The sequence below is a fragment of the Danio aesculapii genome, chromosome 2, assembly GCF_903798145.1.
Source record: "Danio aesculapii chromosome 2, fDanAes4.1, whole genome shotgun sequence".
Classification (NCBI taxonomy): Eukaryota; Metazoa; Chordata; class Actinopteri; order Cypriniformes; family Danionidae; genus Danio; species Danio aesculapii.
The window spans coordinates 56,602,799-56,621,104 of record NC_079436.1 but is presented as its reverse complement, the minus strand read 5'-3'; the positions used below and the strand labels follow the sequence as shown (position 1 = coordinate 56,621,104).

The following is an 18,306-nucleotide window of genomic DNA, read 5'->3' as shown; positions in this document are numbered from 1 at the left end:
TATTGGTGTTTTCTTTAAGCAGTTTATATATTCCAAATATATTCCAGTATATTCCAGTTTATATATATTACAAAATATGTGTAAAAATAAGTGGTTAGAAACAAAGCTATATTCATATCCTTAAGTCTGTCATATTCAGGCTAAACTTTTCAACATGCATCATTAACCTTCATCACCATAATAATTCTTTAACAGAGATGCGTATATGACATTATCGTGCATATTTACTAATTTTAATGTTAAATATGTAAATATAATAAAAATATAAAATTTATTATAATACTTTTGAAATTAGTACATAATCTGTAAAATAGCACTTATAGTAGTATATAAATGTATAAATTATAAAAAAAAACATTTAAAATGCAGATAACGTTTGTAATTAAAATAAATACATATAAATAATAATAATATAAAAACTAATAAATACTATTTAAATATGTAAAAGTGTATTTTTGTATTGTAATAGTAAAATAGTTAACAATTTGATCTGTACACAAATTCGCATCATGTTGCAAATCAAAAATAAATATTTGAAGTCTGTGTGAAATCAAAAGTTGCTATGTTTATTTTGCTAGCGCATTGTTATTCTTTAGGTTAATTAATTAATGTTAATTAATCCATGCAAGTTAATCCACTGAAAAAAAAAACTGTTTGTTTTGGTAATCTTTAATACATTTTTTAATGCGCTTTTTTAAAAATGGATGCACATCTTGGTGTTTCAATTAAGCATTTTTTATGTAATATTCCAAAGTGATCATAAAAATAGCTGGATGGAGACATAGCTATATTCATATCTATATGAATATCATATTTAAGTCTGTCATATTCACATTAAACTTTTCAACATGCATTAATAACATTCATCACCATAATCATCTTTCATTAACACTGTAATCACACTGTAAAAAAGATCCTGTAAAATTCACGGTAAAAAACTGGCAGCTGGGGTTGCCAGAAATTTACTGTGAAAAAATACAGTAGAATGTTTTTCAGTTTACGGTAGCAACAATCGTAAAATTATAGAAAAAACCTGTAATCTGTGGTTGACAGAAATCTACCGTTAAAAATACAGTAGAGATGTTTTTCAGTTTACGGTATAATTAAGTGAACTGTAAAGTTCTCGGTAAAAAACTGGCAGCTGTGGTTGCCAGAAATCTACCATTAAAAATACAGTAGGGATTTTGTTTTAGTTTATGGAGTAATTACAAGAACTGTAAAATTCACAGTAAAAATAGCTGGATGGAGACATAGCTATGTTCATATCTATAAGTATGTCATATTCACATTAAACTTTTTAACATGCATTATTAACATTCACCACCATAATAATCATCTTTCATTAACCCTGCATCCCTGTCTCTCATTCCCCTGTTAAACCCAGTTGTCCATCCTTCAAGAGCAATATAATTAATTAAATAAAATGCAGTACATCTGATGCTTTAGTTCAGTATTTCTCAACCACGTTCCTGGAGGACCACCAGCTCTGCACATTTACCATGTCTCTTTAACCAAACACACTTGATTCAGCTAATCAGCTCATTAACAGAGACTGAAAGACCTGTAATGGGTGTGACAGACAAAGGAGACATCAAAACATGCAATGTTGGTGGTCCAACATGAACGTGGTTAAGAAACACTGCTTTAGTTGATGTAACATAGTTAGATTTACTTCAAGTGTGGGATTTGAAGATCAGAATCATATCTCTTTAACAGAGACGCATATATGTGGTCAAATGGAAATGTTTTTACAATTTAGATCAGTAAAACACTTGAAGGTGTACACAGCTTCTAAATGTCATTCAGTTTATTTAGATCAGAAAAATATATTAGACCAGAAAAATATCCATAAATACCTGTTTACTTTACTATGATCATTACGTTTATACAGTTGAAGTCAGAAGTATTCGCCCTCCTATGAGTTCCTTTTTTAAATATTTCCCAAATGATGTTGAACAGATTCAGGAATTTTTCACAGTATTTCCTATTATATTTTTTCTTCTAGATAAAGTCTTATTTGTTTTATTTCGGCTAGAATAAAAACAGTTTTTAATTATTTTAAAACCATTTTAAGGTCAATATAATTAGCAATATTTGTTTTGAATTGTCTACAGAACAAACCACTGTTATACAATGACTTGCCTAATTACTCTAACTGTTTTAATTAATCTAGTTAAGCCTTTAATAATTCAGGAGGGCTAATAATTCTGACTTCAACTATATATATAAATAAATAAATAACATATACATTCATTATATACTTTTCAACATGCATCATTAACATCCATCATCATAATAATCATCTACCATTAACACTGCATCCCTGTCTTTCGTTCCCCCGTTAAACCCAGTTGTCCATCCTCCAGGAACAATATTATTAATTAAATAAAATGGTCTATTTGATGCTTTAGTTGACATAATATAATTAAATTTAATTATAGCTCAAGATTTGAAGATCAGAATCATATCTCTTTAACAGATATGTGGTCAAGTGGAAATATTTTTACAATTCAGATCAAAAAAACACATGAAATGACCAGCCCCTTGATGTTATTCAGCTTTTTAGACCAGAAAAATATCCATCATTACCTGTTTATTTTAGTATGATCGTTACAAATTTACAGCTGAAGTCACAATTATTTGCCCTCCTGTGATTTAAAAAAAAAAAAAAATTTCCCAAATGATGTTTAACAGAGCAAGGAATTTTTCACAGTATTTCCTATAACATACTTAAAGCTATATCTAGCAAGTATGGCTAATAATTCAGCAGGGCTAATAATTCTTGACTTCAGCTGTAAATATCACCATAGTTTTTCTATAACTGCACTTTATAACTTATACCTGTATCCTGCACTTGCTGCTATTGCACTGCTGGTTAGACCGAAACTGCATTTCGTTGCCTTGTACTTGTACATGTGTAATGACAATAAAGTTGAATCTAATCTAATCTAAATATACAATATAGTACATAGCTACATTCATATCCATAAGTCTGTCAAATTCAAACCAAACTTTTCAACATGCCTCATTAACCTTCATCCCCATAATAATCATCTATCATTAACACTCGGCCCCTGTCTCTCATTTCCCCCGTTAAACCCAGTTGTCCATCCTCCAGGAACACTCTCAGAATGACACTATGGACGGCTCCTGCATGTTGACTCCTCCAGATTCGGTGGCGTTGTCCTGTCCCGGGACGCCCTGCGCTCACTCCAGATTGTCAGGCTGCAGTTCTCCTGTCGGTACAGTCAGGCGGCCCCCGGGTCTCAGCCGCCACGCCAGCGCCGCTGGGTTCCCTTTCCAGACCTCCGGGACCTGGGGCTTCCATAAGGGTTACGTGCGGACGCCGCTCAGCTATGGACAGTCAGCGGAGGGACTGGAAACATCAGTTATCGAGGTGGAGGACATTCCCTCTCTGCTGAGAGACGTCGCACGATTTGCAGAGGCTGTGGAGAAACTTAAGGACATGGTGCTGGGTGAAGGTATGCTTTTGTTAACATAATGTGTTCACTTTTTGAACCTGAAAGTGATTTAACCCTTGTGTGCTGTTGGGTTGTTTTCATCCACTGTGATGTCTCAAATTGGCCACAACTTTCTCTGTTTTTTAGCTAATGAAGCAAATTTTCGGTGACAAATCTTATTTTGACACATATTTTGGGAAAAACTTTGAAAATGTAAAAAAAATTAACAATATGCAACAGATTGACTATGCTTTTGCTATGTTGGTGGCTGTTTTTGGCCCATTGACTTCCATTGTAATCACATTTTTTGATTGCAAAGCCATGGCGGCGTATAATCATGCATTCTTGATTGTTGCTGTTCCAAATTTGAAGTTGATGTCTCAGAAAATGAACTTAATTTGCAATAGTACTTATAATATGTATAATGTATTATTAAATTACATTATATACAATATCAATACTATTTGTAATTTAAAACAAATACACATCAGTGCTTTCTCTAGGAGTTTTTTCAGCTGTGGCGGCAGGTCTTTTACACAGATCTACCAACTACCTACAATGACAAATGTCACGAGCGTAGTAGTACAGGTCGAGATCTCATTTATGTAATACAAGCATGCATTGCGTTACGCGCCAATTTCCCCTGTGCACAAAACTTCTTGCACTCCCTCAGATATTCGCTGCTCAAGTGCAGATTTTCTTGTGCGCGCTCAAATAAACGCTGCTGAAGTGCGATTTAGTGTATTTTTGTAACAAGCATGTCTCCAACATTTATTAGATTTGCTATGAATATTTATGAATTTCTCCAATAGACCTACAGAGCGGCATTAATGCGTCCTGAAGTAAAGTGAAACGGCTATAAACTCCAGCAAGATAAAGCCATTGTAAGCAGAGCCTTAGACCTTTATCTATAAATAAAATATAATTATGGAAACTGTGTTCATCATAACTAAAAGCTACGTCGTGTTTGGTTGCCTCATGCATCGCGCAGCCCTTTCAGTCAGTCTGCATGTCACCTTAAAGGGTTAAACAAATAATGCACAGCACTACTATGGTTACAGAAAAGTTCGCGCTGTTATAATTCACTTACCTTTTAATACGTTTTGGTGCGATTATCACCCACTATTAAAAAAAACAACGACTGAATGTATTGAATGAGAAGCTGTGATGTAGCTGTGGCGGGATGAATTTTGGTGTGGCGCCCCACCATGGAGGAATGTATAAATAATAATTAACAATGCACTAATTCATAAATCCTTTGTAAATAAGTAAAAAATAAAATGTTATCACATAATTAAATTAAATTAATTAATAAATGAAATATTTTAATATTTAAAAAATATTTTACAAATAAATGAGTACACCTGCAAGGAGGCACGGTGGCTCAGTGGTTAGCACTGTGGCCTCACAGGAAGAAGGTCGCTGGTTCGAGTCCTGGCTGGGTCAGTTGGGATTTCTGTGTGCAGTTTGCATGTTCTCCCTGTGTTGGCCTGGGTTTTCTCCGGGTGCTCTGGTTTACAAACACATGCGCTATAGGGGAATTAAGTGAACTAAATTGGGCTGTAGTGTATGAATGTGTGTGTGTTTGTGTGAGAATGTGAGTGTGTTTGGGTGTTTCCCAGTTTGCTGGGTTGCGGCTGGAAGGGCATGCCCAGCGTAAAACATATGCTGGAATAGGTGGCTCATTCTGCTGTGGCGACCCCTGATAAATAAGGGACTAAGCCAAAGGAAAATGAATGTATGAATGAGTACACCTGCTTTTAAAAATGAATATTTTTATCCATAACTTATTTAGCCAATAATTCGCCAATAATGCGTTATTGCAAAAAGAAATAACAAGCTACAAAATTACAACATTTTTATATATTTTATGTTTCTCTTGTTTTTTAAAAAGTGTATTAAGTAAAAAAAAATGTGTATATGAAGAGTTTAGATGCAAAAACCTCTAAGTGCCGTCTGAAATTTCCATCTAAAATTAACATTTTTCTCAGGCTGTTGTGTAGTTTCAGTAATTTTACATTTATTGCAAAGAATAGGTTATTTTCATTACCTTTAAAGTGGAATAACTGAACATAAACATAGGAGATTGATAAAAAACGCAAGTGTTAGAGGAAAATTTCAGACAGCGCTTAGAGGTTTTTGTATTTGAACTCTTCAAAAACATTTCCTCCAACATATTAATTTGGGTGTACTCATTTTTAATATATTATCTTCTGTTTTTTTGTTAGATTAGTGCCTTGTCTTTGGTACTGACTAATCTAATGCAGGGGTTCCCAAACTTTTCAGCCCATGACCCCTAAAATAACAATGCCATTGACCCGCGACCCCCAAATTCCTTGGAGGTGGTTATAATAAAATGATTCCTTACATTTATATAGTGCTTTTCTGGACACTCAATGCACTTTACACATGGAGGGAATCTCCTCATCCACTACCACTGTGCAGCATCCACCTGGATGACGCGACGGCAGCCATTTTGCGCCAGACAACACACCAGCTGATTGGTGGAGAGGAGACAGAGTGATTAAGCCAATATGGGGAGGGTTAGGAGGCCATGATGGACAGATTTGGCCAGGATGCCGGGGTTAAACCCCTACTCTTTTTCGAAGGACATCCTGGGATTTTTAATGACCACAGGACCTCGGATTAACGTCTCATCCGAAAGGCAGCGCTCACTGAGCAGTATAGAGTCCTCGTCACTATACTGGGGCATTAGGACCCACACAGACCGCAGGTTGGGCGCCCCCTGCCGGCCTCACTAACACCACTTCCGCCAGCAACCTAGCTTTCCCATGTGGTTTCCCATCCAGGTACTAACCAGGCACAGCCCTGCTTAGCTTCAGTAGGCAACCATGTGAGAGTTGCAGAGAGCTAGCTGGCGGCTGAATATACATATATATATATATATATATATATATATATATATATACAAATGTTGCGCACACAATAATAGGCCTATATAAACATGAGCATATTGACAACACAAAAAGTGCAACAATCTTACAACCATTTAATTTTTAGAGTCATTTATTAATTTGTTTAATTTAATATTAACCTCACCTGGGGCAGCACGGTGGCGCAGGGGGTAGCACAATCGCCTCACAGCAAGAATGAATGAATGAATTAACCTCACCTGAAGAGACCAGTGAACACAACGTTTTCAGCTGTCTGTTCTTGGTTTAATTTTGGAGACCGCCAATCAGAGATCATTCTCAATGTTCAGATGTGGCCTGTATTTATTTTTGATGTATTTGATTACCATAAAGGTGTCAGAAAGTTTAACCTGGTGCTATAAAATCAATCTGCTGCAGCTGCACTATTGCTGTCGAACGTAAGCACACAATGCTATGAAAAAAGAATAATTTAAAGGCTGATGGCGTTTCATTTTGCATGTTGTTTTGGGTGACGCAGTGGCGCAGTAGGTAGTGCTGTCGCCTCACAGCAAGAAGGTCGCTGGTTCGAGCTTCGGCTGGGTCAGTGGGCGTTTCTGTGTGGAGTTTGCATGTTTTGCGTTCGCGTGGGTTTTCTCCAGGCGCTCCGGTTTCCCCCACAGTCCAAAGAAATGCGGTACAGGTGAATTGGGAAGGCTAAATTGTCCGTAGTGTATGAGTGTGAATGAGTGGCGCTGTGGCGACCCCGGATTATTAAAGGGACTAAGCTGGAAAGAAAGAAGAATGAATGTTGTTTTTTACTATTAAAAACGACTATTTTTATCTTCTGTGGGTTATGGTTAAAATATTGTAATTCTAATAGTTTAGTAAAGTTTATTTGACTTTTGGAAATCATCAAGCGACCTCTCTGTCATTGTCCCGCGACCCTCACTTTGGGAACTTTGGGATGCTTTATATTATTGTGAAGCATCATTTAGTAAATATTAATGTAAAAGAGAGATGTAAAATGTAAAAGGGGTGAACTCTGTATAATATGTTTGACATATTCATGGCAGAAAATATTCGAAGGGCCTTTAAATTTAGGCTAAGATCATCAAAAATGCTGGCGATGTCATGTCTGGCCACTTTAAAAAAAGGGGGCAAAGAGAAGGTTTTAGCATAGCATTTGTACTTGTTTTACTGTCAAAATCAAGGTCATTTTAACATGTATTAATAGAGCACTAACTCCTGTAGATATTCGATTCAATTCAAGTTTATTTGTATAGCACTTTCACAATAATTATTGTTTCAAAGCCGCTTTACTGAAGGTCATCTTATTGTATTACTATCAAATTTGGAAAAGTTAAGGGTATTGTTACCATAACTTCATTAGTTACTAATAACTTTAACTAATTAACAAGTGACTAATAGCTTTACCAGTTAAAGTTATTATACATAAACATGCACACTCAGATGTCTCCTGAGTGTTGTTCAGGAACAGCCACTTGTAATGAGTTTTTTTTTTCATGTGGTTTCCATGGTGACGAGAGACAGGAAGAGGAAGCGTGCGTCAGATGTTTTGTTTGCAGGCCTCAGTTTGAGATTACACATGTCCGCTATACGTGAGATCACACACGACCCCCACCCTCCCTTAAAAGACTGAACTCTACCGAGGGAACACCAGACTCTTGCTTATCATGCTGATTCTCAGAGGTGTGGTGGCAGAGTTGCACTTTTGGTATTCCCCTTTAGCTGTCATATGCATTTACTTCTTGATATGTGACCATTTATACAAAGTTATTTAAAAATGGACTGTCGACAAATAGATGTTTTGCAGAATGTTTGAGCTGCTCATGTTGATTTCCCTTTTAGTTGCTTTTATGTTTTATGCAGCGGATGCCCTTCCATCCATCACTGGGAAACATCCATACAAACTCATTCACACACATACAATACGAACAGTTTAGCTAACCCAATTCACCTATAAATTCACCGGGGAAACCGAAGCACCCAGAGGAAACCCACACCAACACAGGGAGAACATGCAAAATCCACATAGAAATGACAACTGACCCAGCTGGGGCACGAACCAGCGACCTTCTTGCTGAGCAACTATTGTACCATGGTGCTGCTCCATTCTAGATTCAACTTCTAATAACTGATTTCTTTCATCTTTGTCATGATGACAGTAGGGCTGCTCGATTATGGGAAAAAAATCATAATCACAATCGTTTTGAATAATCGTGATTACAATTATGACCAAAATAATCATCAGTTAAAGTCAAAATTATTTGCCTTCCTGTGAATTTTTTATTTTATATAAATATTTCCCAAATGATGTTGAACAGATTCAGGAATTTTTCACAGTATTTCCTATAATATTTTGTCTTCTGGAGAAAGTCTTATTTGTTTTATTCTGGCTAGAATAAAAGCAGGTTCAAATATTTTGAAACCTATTTTAAGATTAATATTATTAACCCCCTTAAGCAAAGTATATTTTTGATTGTCTGCAGAAGAAACTACTATTATACAATGACTTGCCTAATTACCCTAATTAAGCCTTTGAATCGCACTTTAATCTGAATACTATCTTGAAAAATATCTAGTAAAATATAATTTACTGTCATCATAGCAAAGATAAAAGAAAGTTATTAGAAATGAGTTATTAAATCTATAATGTTTAGAGATAGGTTAAAAAAATCTTCTTTCCATTAAACAGAAATTGGAGGGAAAAAGGTCGCTAATAATTCAGGAGGGCTAATAATTTTGACTTCAGCTGTATATATATACACAGTTATTTTCCTCCCTGTAAATAAGAAAAGGGAAATAAATACATTAGAATAAAAATATGAAACAAACTGTGCTTTAAGCATCTTCACTGCAAGAAAGAAACTTTAATTATAGCTACAAAAGTCTTTTAGTCAAGAGCAGTGAGGGATTTCCTCCTTTTGTTGTTTGATTAATGATAAACAGTCGGCAGCAGGAATATTGCGCGCTGTCACTTTAAGAGCAGTACGGTTCTGATTTATAGTTTCACTTTCACATGTCTTTTGATTCTCAACTCGTTTGTTTATTACATAAATGAGGGTTAATATTAATAATCACTAAACACAGTGTTTTGACACACATTTGCATGTATTTGACCATTAAAGCGCTCGCATTAAGATGACTTTAGATGTGTGTGCTCTGCTCATCTCTGAAGCTGAGTGCATACACAAAACAGCATGTGATCTCTTTCACGTTTTTAAAAACATGAACGATTCAAATGTACATTAATGAATGATGCTCATGCCGTGCTGCAAACGTTACATTACAGTACATGCTTTTAGTCATTTTCACGTGAAACTGAGCTTTGCAGAGCAACAAATGTGTACAACTGGAAAGGAGGCGGTGTATGATGCAATAATAGTTTTATCTCCATTAATGTTTTTTCATAATCGTTAAGCCAAAATTGAAATCAAAACTGAATTTTCGATTAATTGCACAGCACTAGATTGACTAGATATTCTTCAAGATACTAGTATTCAGCTTTAAGTGACATTTAAATGCTTCTCTATAGTGTAATTAGGGTAAAGTTAGGGTAATTAGGCAAGTCATTGTATAACAGTGGTTTGTTCTGGAGACAATCCAAAAGTAATATTGCTTAAAGGGGCTAATAACATTGACCTTAAAATTATAAATAAAAATAATAAAAACTGCTTTTATTCTAGCCGAAATAAAACAAATAAGACTTTCCTCAGAAGAAAAAATATTATTGGAATACTGTGAAAAATCCCTGAATCTGTTCAACGTCATTTGGGAAATATTTAAAAAGAAAAACATTCACAGGAGGGCGAATAAGTCAGACTTCAACTGTATGTTGTGTTGAGTCTGTCTTTTCATCCAGCACAGAGGACAGGAGAGGGCTGAATCACGTCAGCAGTGTCTGCTTTATAAAGAGCAGAAGTCAGTTAAGTCTCCTCAGGCCTTGTGGACTTCCTTAAAGAGTTGCTATTTTCATCAGCTCTACTTCCTGTTTACATCTGCACTGCTTGTTGAGTTGCAATAGTGATGTTTCCAGTGACGAATCGCAAGACAAATCTCTATTACACTCAAAGCTTAGAGAAACACAGGAATACTCCGTTTTTATTCATTTTTAAATGATCTGGAGCTTAAAAAAATAAATTTAACAAAACAATAAGAGTAATTTAACAAAATTTTTATTGCGATAAACTAAAACTTTATATAAAATTAAATAAATCAAAATAATAAATGGGATGCATGGTGGCACAGTGGGTTGCACGATCGCCTCACAGCAAGAAGGTCGCTGGTTCGAGCCTCGGCTGAGTCAGTTGGCATTTCTGTGTGGAGTTTGCATGTTCTCCCCATGTTGGTGTGAGTTTCTTCCAGGTGCTCCGGTTTCCCCCACAAGTCCAAAGACATGTGCTATAGGGGAATTGGGTAAGCTAAATTGGCCGTAGTGTACAGTATGTGTGTGAATGAGTGTGTATGGATGTTTCCCAGTGATGGGCTGCCGCTGGAAGGGCATCCGCTGCGGAAAACATATGCTGGATAAGTTGGCGGTTCATTCCACTGTGGCGACCCCAGATTAATAAAGGAACTAAGCCGAAAAGAAAATGAATGAATGACTGAATAAAATAATAAATTAAAAATAAAACTGATATAAATGTTAGATGTAAAAGTTCAAAAGTTAAAACTTTAAAAATTAATTAAAACTATTGATTAGTATTAAAAATTATTTTATTTTATTTATAATTTATTTTTTTTGTATTTGTTCTATTTATTATTTATTTTAATTATTATTAATAATAAATTAAGAAATAAAAAGAGATAAAAAATAAAACTAAGAAATTTTCAAACTGATTAACAAATCTGGTTAAAAATAAGAAATACTATTAAAAACAAAAACAAATTTTACAAATATCTAACAGAATAACTAAAAAAGTGGCCAAAATTGCTTATTTAAAAATAAGAAATTATTTCAGTAATTTAACAAAAGTTTATTATGATAAACTAAAAGCTATTACATTAAAATAAATTAAAATAATACTTTAAAATAAAACTGATATAAATATTAGATGCCAAACTTTGTCTTGTCAAGTTCAGCTCAAAACACAAAAGATTCTTGCTGGAAATAAATATCTGGTTAAAAAATGAATCAAAACTAAGAATTAGTGTTAAAAATACAAATAAAAATGAATAAAATACCTGACAAAATTACCAAAAAAGTGCAAAAAAATATGAAATTATTTAATTAAACAAAAAGTTTATGATAAACTAAAACTATTGCAAAGAATTTAATGGATTTTAATAACACAAATAAATAAAATAAAATAAAAATAAAACTGATAGAATTATTAGATGCAAAACTTGGTGGCACAGTGGCTCAGTGGTTAGCACTGTTACCTCACAGTAAGAAGGTCGCTGGTTCAAGTACCGGCTGGAGTTTGCATGTTCTCCCCTTGTTGGTGTGGGTTTCCTCCGGGTGCTCCGGTTTCCCCCACAGTCCAAACACATGCGCTATAGACGAATTATTGGTTTGTAAACATTCAGGATGCGTGCGCAGCGAGGTTGCAGAGCGCTAGCATTTACAGTGAGGGAATGACATCCGATGTGGTACAGAGGTTGTTGTCGTATTAGAGATAAGTGGATTACATATTATATATATTATTTACATAATGATAATTTCAGCATATTATAACAGCTCGTCACCCAGTGATAAGCACAGTTATTCTGCAAAATTAAGAGGTAAAGTGAATAAAAACAGACAAAATCTCTGAAATGGATATTTATTAATAATTAATAATTACAATAAAAAGTGTAGATTAATATAACGCAAATGAGTTGATTGACCATTTCTAATGGTGTACATATATTTTGCAACCAGTTTAGATGTCATTTTAGTCCTCTCCGAGTATACAGTAAAGTTTATTGGAACCAGTTAGATTAAAGAGTCTGATATTTACTTTTTCTCTCGATCTATCTGCTGTGTGTGAAGCCAAGTGGCAAGTAGTCTTTAATAAAAGAATAATGCAAAAACGCAGCAACTTTAGAAAGCGAAAGCAAAAGTCAACTGCCAGACATTTTAGGAGATTTACAAACACCGGCCGGACGCATTTGTAAGCCTCAAAAGGCGAATCTCTTTGGGTCTCTGCAGAGCACGTGAGACTGTCAAAGGAAGTGTTATTGACAGTTCTCGTGCACGCTCACAATAAGCAGTACAAGATGGGGTGGGAGAAGATTTTCCACTGGTTAATCGAACACGTCACGGATGTTTGGTTATCTTGGGTTGATACAAAAAGTGTAAAAGGATGATACTATTGGTTAAAAAAAAATAAACTGTCATCAAATATACTTGGGGGGCTGTTAATATACCTGGGTGGCCCGCCCAAGTAAAGTCTATGTGTGAGAAGCACTGTAGTAAGAAAATATTAGTTTGCAACTTCAAGACGCTTAATGAGCTGTTTTTACCATCTAAAAATCAATGGAAGTGAATGAGAGTGAAAGTCTGTGCTTTCTGAATACACAATAAGATTCAGCCGATATAAAATAAAGCGCAACATAGTACTCAGGAAATACACCTTCCTCCGGGAAATCTTGTAATGTTGTCATCATGCATGTTTTTCAAAATACAGTTTTCATTTTCTTAGCAGCAGCTTCTGTAGAGCTGTAAAAACCACTACAGGCCATTCATTCACAGCTTCAAACCACAAGAAGTCTGCAGCGTGCAGGTCCACACAGGCCTTCAGTTTCTTCTTGCATAAAAAGCCTTTAATCACTCTCCGTTTAATGCAGGAGAGATGTGAGGGCTGATGGCATGAGGTATCTGCTGTATTACGACAGTTTCATATGAGTTAATATGCTTGTGGAAACATGCGCGACATGCGTCTACATGCACAGCAACATTCCCCTCACTTTCTCCTGTAAAACACTCATGCTTTTACAACCATCCAGAACGCTTTATCATCATGGTTGGGAGTTTTGCATGGGAAAACCCCACTTACATTTTCAGCAGAAGAATGGATTAACCCTCATAATGCTCATTCAGATTTGACTATTGAATAATCTCATGTCAAACTGAAAACAAGATCATTTTGCTTGCCCCATTGACAGATTATTTTGCTTTATTATTTTGTTTCACTTCTTCCAGTTGCTCTTCCTTACACAAGCATGTCATATATATAGCAAATTAGATTTTAGATTAGATTAGATTCAACTTTATTGTCATTACACATGTACAAGTACAAGGCAACGAAATGCAGTTTAGGTCTAACCAGCAGTGCAATAGCAGCAAGTGCAGGATACAGGTATAAGTTATAAAGTGCAGTTATAGAAAAACTATGGTGATATTTACAGATGGATGAACTATGAACATTATATACAGGTTGTATTAGCTATGAACAGATTTACAATAAATGAATATATGTACAGGATGCTATTAATAATCAGGAGTGGCAGATAGATAAACATAATTACAAATGTCCATGTGCTGTGGGTATGTACAGTTCAGATAAGTGAATCAGTGCAATGAATATGTGCAAACTTTAAATGTGCAAATGTTAAATAGTGCAGTGATTGTGAGGAGTATAAGTTAGAGGAGTGTGGGGGGGTGTATTGGGGGGGGCAAAAGAGTCAGTGAGGGGCAGAGTTCAAAAGGGAGACAGGTGTGGGAAAAAAGCTGTTCCTCAGTCTGCTGGTTTTTGTCCGGGGGAGCCTGTCAGAAGGCAGGAGAGAAAACAGTCTGTGAGCAGGGTGAGAGGAGTCCTTAAGAATACTGCATGCTCGGCGCAGACAGTGTTTCTTTTGGATATCCTCTATGGCTGGCAGTGTAGTCCCTGTGATGCGTTGGGCAGTTTTCACCGCCCGCTGCAGTGCCTTACGCTCAGCAACAGAGCAGCTTCCATACCAGACTGTGACGCAGTTGGTCAGGATGCTTTCTATTGTGCAGCGGTAGAAGTTCACCAAGACGGCTGATGAAAGCTGGTTCTTCTTAAGTTGCCTCAAGAAGAATAGGCGCTGGTGAGCCTTCTTGACCAGGCTGGAGGTGTTGGTGGTCCAGGAAAGGTCCTTTGAGATGTGGGTCCCCAGGAACTTGAAGGATGAGACAGGCTCAACGGCCATCCCATTAATGTGGATGGGATCATGTGAGCCTGTTCGTCCCTTCCTGAAGTCCACAATGAGCTCCTTGGTCTTGTTGGTGTTAAGGAGCAGATTATTGTCGGTGCACCAAGTGGCCAGATGCTGTATCTCCTCCCTGTACGGAGGAGTGTAGAGTTGCAATTGTATTGCAACTAGAGGTTGTTAACTAATTTAGCAGACATTACAAACAATGTCAATATCAGATATTTGTAAACGTGCGGGTATACAAATGTTGGAAAAATGTAATAAATTGTTTTGTGTGTGATGCAATGAAAATGATTGAGAAGTTGTGAAGAGTTTGACAGTTTAAATGAGAATCGACTCATCAGTTTTGATCAACAAGTCAAATGCAATTAGTTTCTGTCCAAACTGTAGACAATTGTGCTTACTGTTTGCTAGGGGTGTGAAAATTAATTGTTTCTTCGGTGCACCACGATGCAGACGCGGACAATTCGGTATCGGTTCAGTAATAATCATTACCGGTTAATATGTATGACGTCATACATATTATATGACGTCATTGATCTCAAATGCGCTCTGTCACCGTTGCTTACTATGGGAGGCGAGCGCGAGGATTTAAAACACTCCAACTACACTTAAAAACTCAGAAACTGTGCACAATTTTACTCCGTGTGTGTTTGCTGGACAGTCATTCACTGACACTTATAGCAGAAGCTGTTTCACTGCGATTTTGAGAAAATGAAAGTACTCTCTCTCTCACTCTGGCCCATTTGACCTGCTGGCGTCACTTCTCCTCTCCTCTCGGCTGTTACAGCAATACTTCTGGATACAGACACGAGCGCGTGTCTGCAGTATTCCCCACCGCATCTATCATGGATCAGCTGTGATCGCCGCTGCCGTGTATCAGTCGCAGATCTTTCTGTTGAGCGCGTGACCAATCAAAGGGGTGTAAGAAAGAATTCGCTAGACAAGGCTCAGAAAGCGAGCAGGATATTTATATTAGTTTATTTGCTATAAACGTAAGTGTTGTTCTGTGCATGTACTTGAGTTTTTTAAGGTACAGTTCATATATCTGACTGTATTAAAGGACTAAATTGTATTACAAATAGTATATAAATATATTTGTACATTTTAATACAAGAATTGCTGCTGTGAAGAAAATATAAAACTGTGTATGGAAAGCATCATCAATTTACCGCGATGCACCGAGATATCGAATTGAACCATATCGATGGCATGATAATCGTGACTGAACCAAGAGACCAGTGTTGGTTCTCACCTCTACTGTTTGCACACATGCACCAAAGTATTTGCATTTTGCTTAACTCAATAAGAAATGCCACTCTGAAGTAAACAATAAGGTAACTGTTCAGAGATCTAAACTTGTTGTTTTGAAAAGTACAAATTTCAATTGAGAATTGAGCCAAAGCAATTGAAACTGTATTTATTTTTGCTGTTTTTACTGTAATTTGTTGCCAGATCATGTCATTGTGATACTGAAAGGAAAAGACAGCACTGCATAGCACAAATAAAACACAAAACAGAAGTAGACATGTGAACATCTCCTTTGAGAAGCACCTTTATTAGATAAAGTCAAGATTCACCTGGGAGAAATTTACCAATTGTAGACAGATTTGGAAAGATAGAAGAGTCTAATGGAAATGCCTAGAAAAATGCATTATGACAACTTGTTCCGCCATTTTGCATGTAAAGAATTATGTCATGAACAAACGATTAAATGTTGTGGGGGTGAGACTATTCAACAGAGACCAAAATAATACATATTGATCAACAGGACATAACATAGGAAACATCAGAGAACGGCCCGTGCTCATTTTAATGGACGTACAAAAGCATTTGAAACTTGTTTAAATGAATGAGAAACGGCTTCTCTGATTGTGCACAAGTGACACAAGGATGTGACGATTAAGCAGGGTGTTTTGAGAATTTCTATTCTGATCTGAGAAATGCACCAAAGCCACTGAGGTAAATGCAGTAATACGGTGATCATGAAAACAGACAGTGGTTGCATTATGAGGGTTAACTTGTGACGTGTGTGTAGGTGTTCATCATATTTCCAGCGCTGCATCAAAGCGGCTGTTTGAAATGTTACACTCTTGTGTTTTGTTTTGAGTTTTCCACATTTTTACGAACACCCACACTCCGAACATGCATTTAGGCATGGAGACGCACACACAAGGACTTTTGTCATGCTCAACAACAGCTTTCATTGTCCTGCTGAAAAAGATACTCTTCCAGCAGCCAAACTCCTGCTCTTTTCTCCAACCGTTATGGGATTACGCCAGTTTTTCTTTTGTTCGCGCTCCTGTTGATTTACAGTAGAGCTGCTACAAGATCTGTGACGTTAAAACAAAGACATCTTTGCATTTCTCACATGCACGCCTTCACCAGCTGCTTTTATGCAAAGTGAGTTACATTGCATTTGAGGTGAAGCGGTCGTAATAGTTGTTGTTGCATGGCATTTGAGGAACAGGAAGGCACATATTTCACATGCTTATTTGAATGACAATGGTTTGGTTTAACAAACAGCTAAACAAAAATCATTGCATTTGCATCTGTTGAACCTGATGAACTTGATGTGTCATTAAATGCATGTGTGTGTGTGTGTGTGTGTGTGGCTGTAAGTTCCCTCTTGTGGTGCATAGCAGAACGTTCAGGCTCAGAGAAGTGCATTGTGGGATTGGGTGGGTAGGAAGTGGACAAATAACTGCCATGTTTTGGTGAAATAGCAGCAGAGATGCTTCCTTACATGTGGTAATGGAGAATTAGAGCTTCTGATGTGTTTGTCCGTGATTAACTGTTGCAACAATTAATTGTTGGACACATTTAACAGTGTCTCAAATCCATTGCATTTGACTTTAAAAAGTAAATATGGATACAGATATACAGTTAAAGAGAAATTATTTGCCCTCCTGTGCAATTTAATGCCTTTCCAAGTATATTGCAAGTAATGCTTAACAGAGCGAGGACATTTTCACAGTATTTTATTAAGTTTTCACCTGAAGAAAGCCTTATTTCTTTTAAATTGGCTTTAATAAAAGCTATTTAAATGTAAATATACAGTTAAAGTCAGAATTATTTATGTCCAGAGTTAATCTCTTTTTGGACATCAATCTTTAAATCAATATCTGATATTTTTCTTCTAAAAATTGAACCGTGTCCTTTAGTGGCACTGTTTGGACTCAATCCTACAAATGTATCGCTATCATCTTTGCAGTCAAATGTATTAGCATTTTGCTTAATAATTGCTAAAAGAATTATCCTATTGAACTGTAAAAAACCTTCTCCGCCAAACTACTTTCATTGGATGTTTGACCTGTTACAGTTCATTCAAATAGAAAAAATTAGATATACAATCAATGGCAAAACAGAGGATTTCTATACAGCTTGGCAACCTTTTCTGTTGTAGTTTAAAAAATAGCTTTATATATCCCGTCTCGCATATTTAACCCTGTCTGTATGTCTTTTTTCTTTTTTCCCCTTCTTGCTTTTGAATGATACAAACTTATCTAAGTGTGTATTAGGAAAAGAAATTGCGTGATATTTTACATTTAACGGTAATGGCCTACTTGAGTGTCATTTGTTAATTTATTATGTATATGTATGTTTTCTTTTTTTTTTCTCTTTTTTTATGGTTTGGTTTGTTTGTTCCTTTTTTTGTTGTTGTTTTTGTTTACTTTATTTCCATCTCAATATGGTTCAGAGAGTAAGGAATGTGTTTAATTACCACTCAGTATTTCTCTCCTCAACATTGTGAAAATAATGTGTTGTGGTTTTTCTTTCTCTCATTTGTAGTACCTCTCTGATTAAGAATTGTTAATAAAAAGAGTTCAACTAAAGTCAGAATTATTAGC

At 36.0% G+C, this 18,306-nt stretch overlaps 1 protein-coding gene across 2 annotated transcripts in view; it reads left to right on the top strand.

Moving 5' to 3' along the window:
• arhgap45a (Rho GTPase activating protein 45a) overlaps positions 1-18,306 on the top strand; it is a 70,322-nt gene that overhangs the window by 4,533 nt on the left and 47,483 nt on the right. The window contains exon 2 of one of the 2 annotated variants that reach the window (XM_056446135.1): positions 3,119-3,482. In XM_056446135.1, the coding sequence (XP_056302110.1) occupies positions 3,119-3,482 (364 nt within the window). Of the gene's footprint in view, positions 1-3,103; positions 3,483-18,306 lie in introns of both variants that reach the window. The other variant, XM_056446127.1, reaches the window with a different exon arrangement.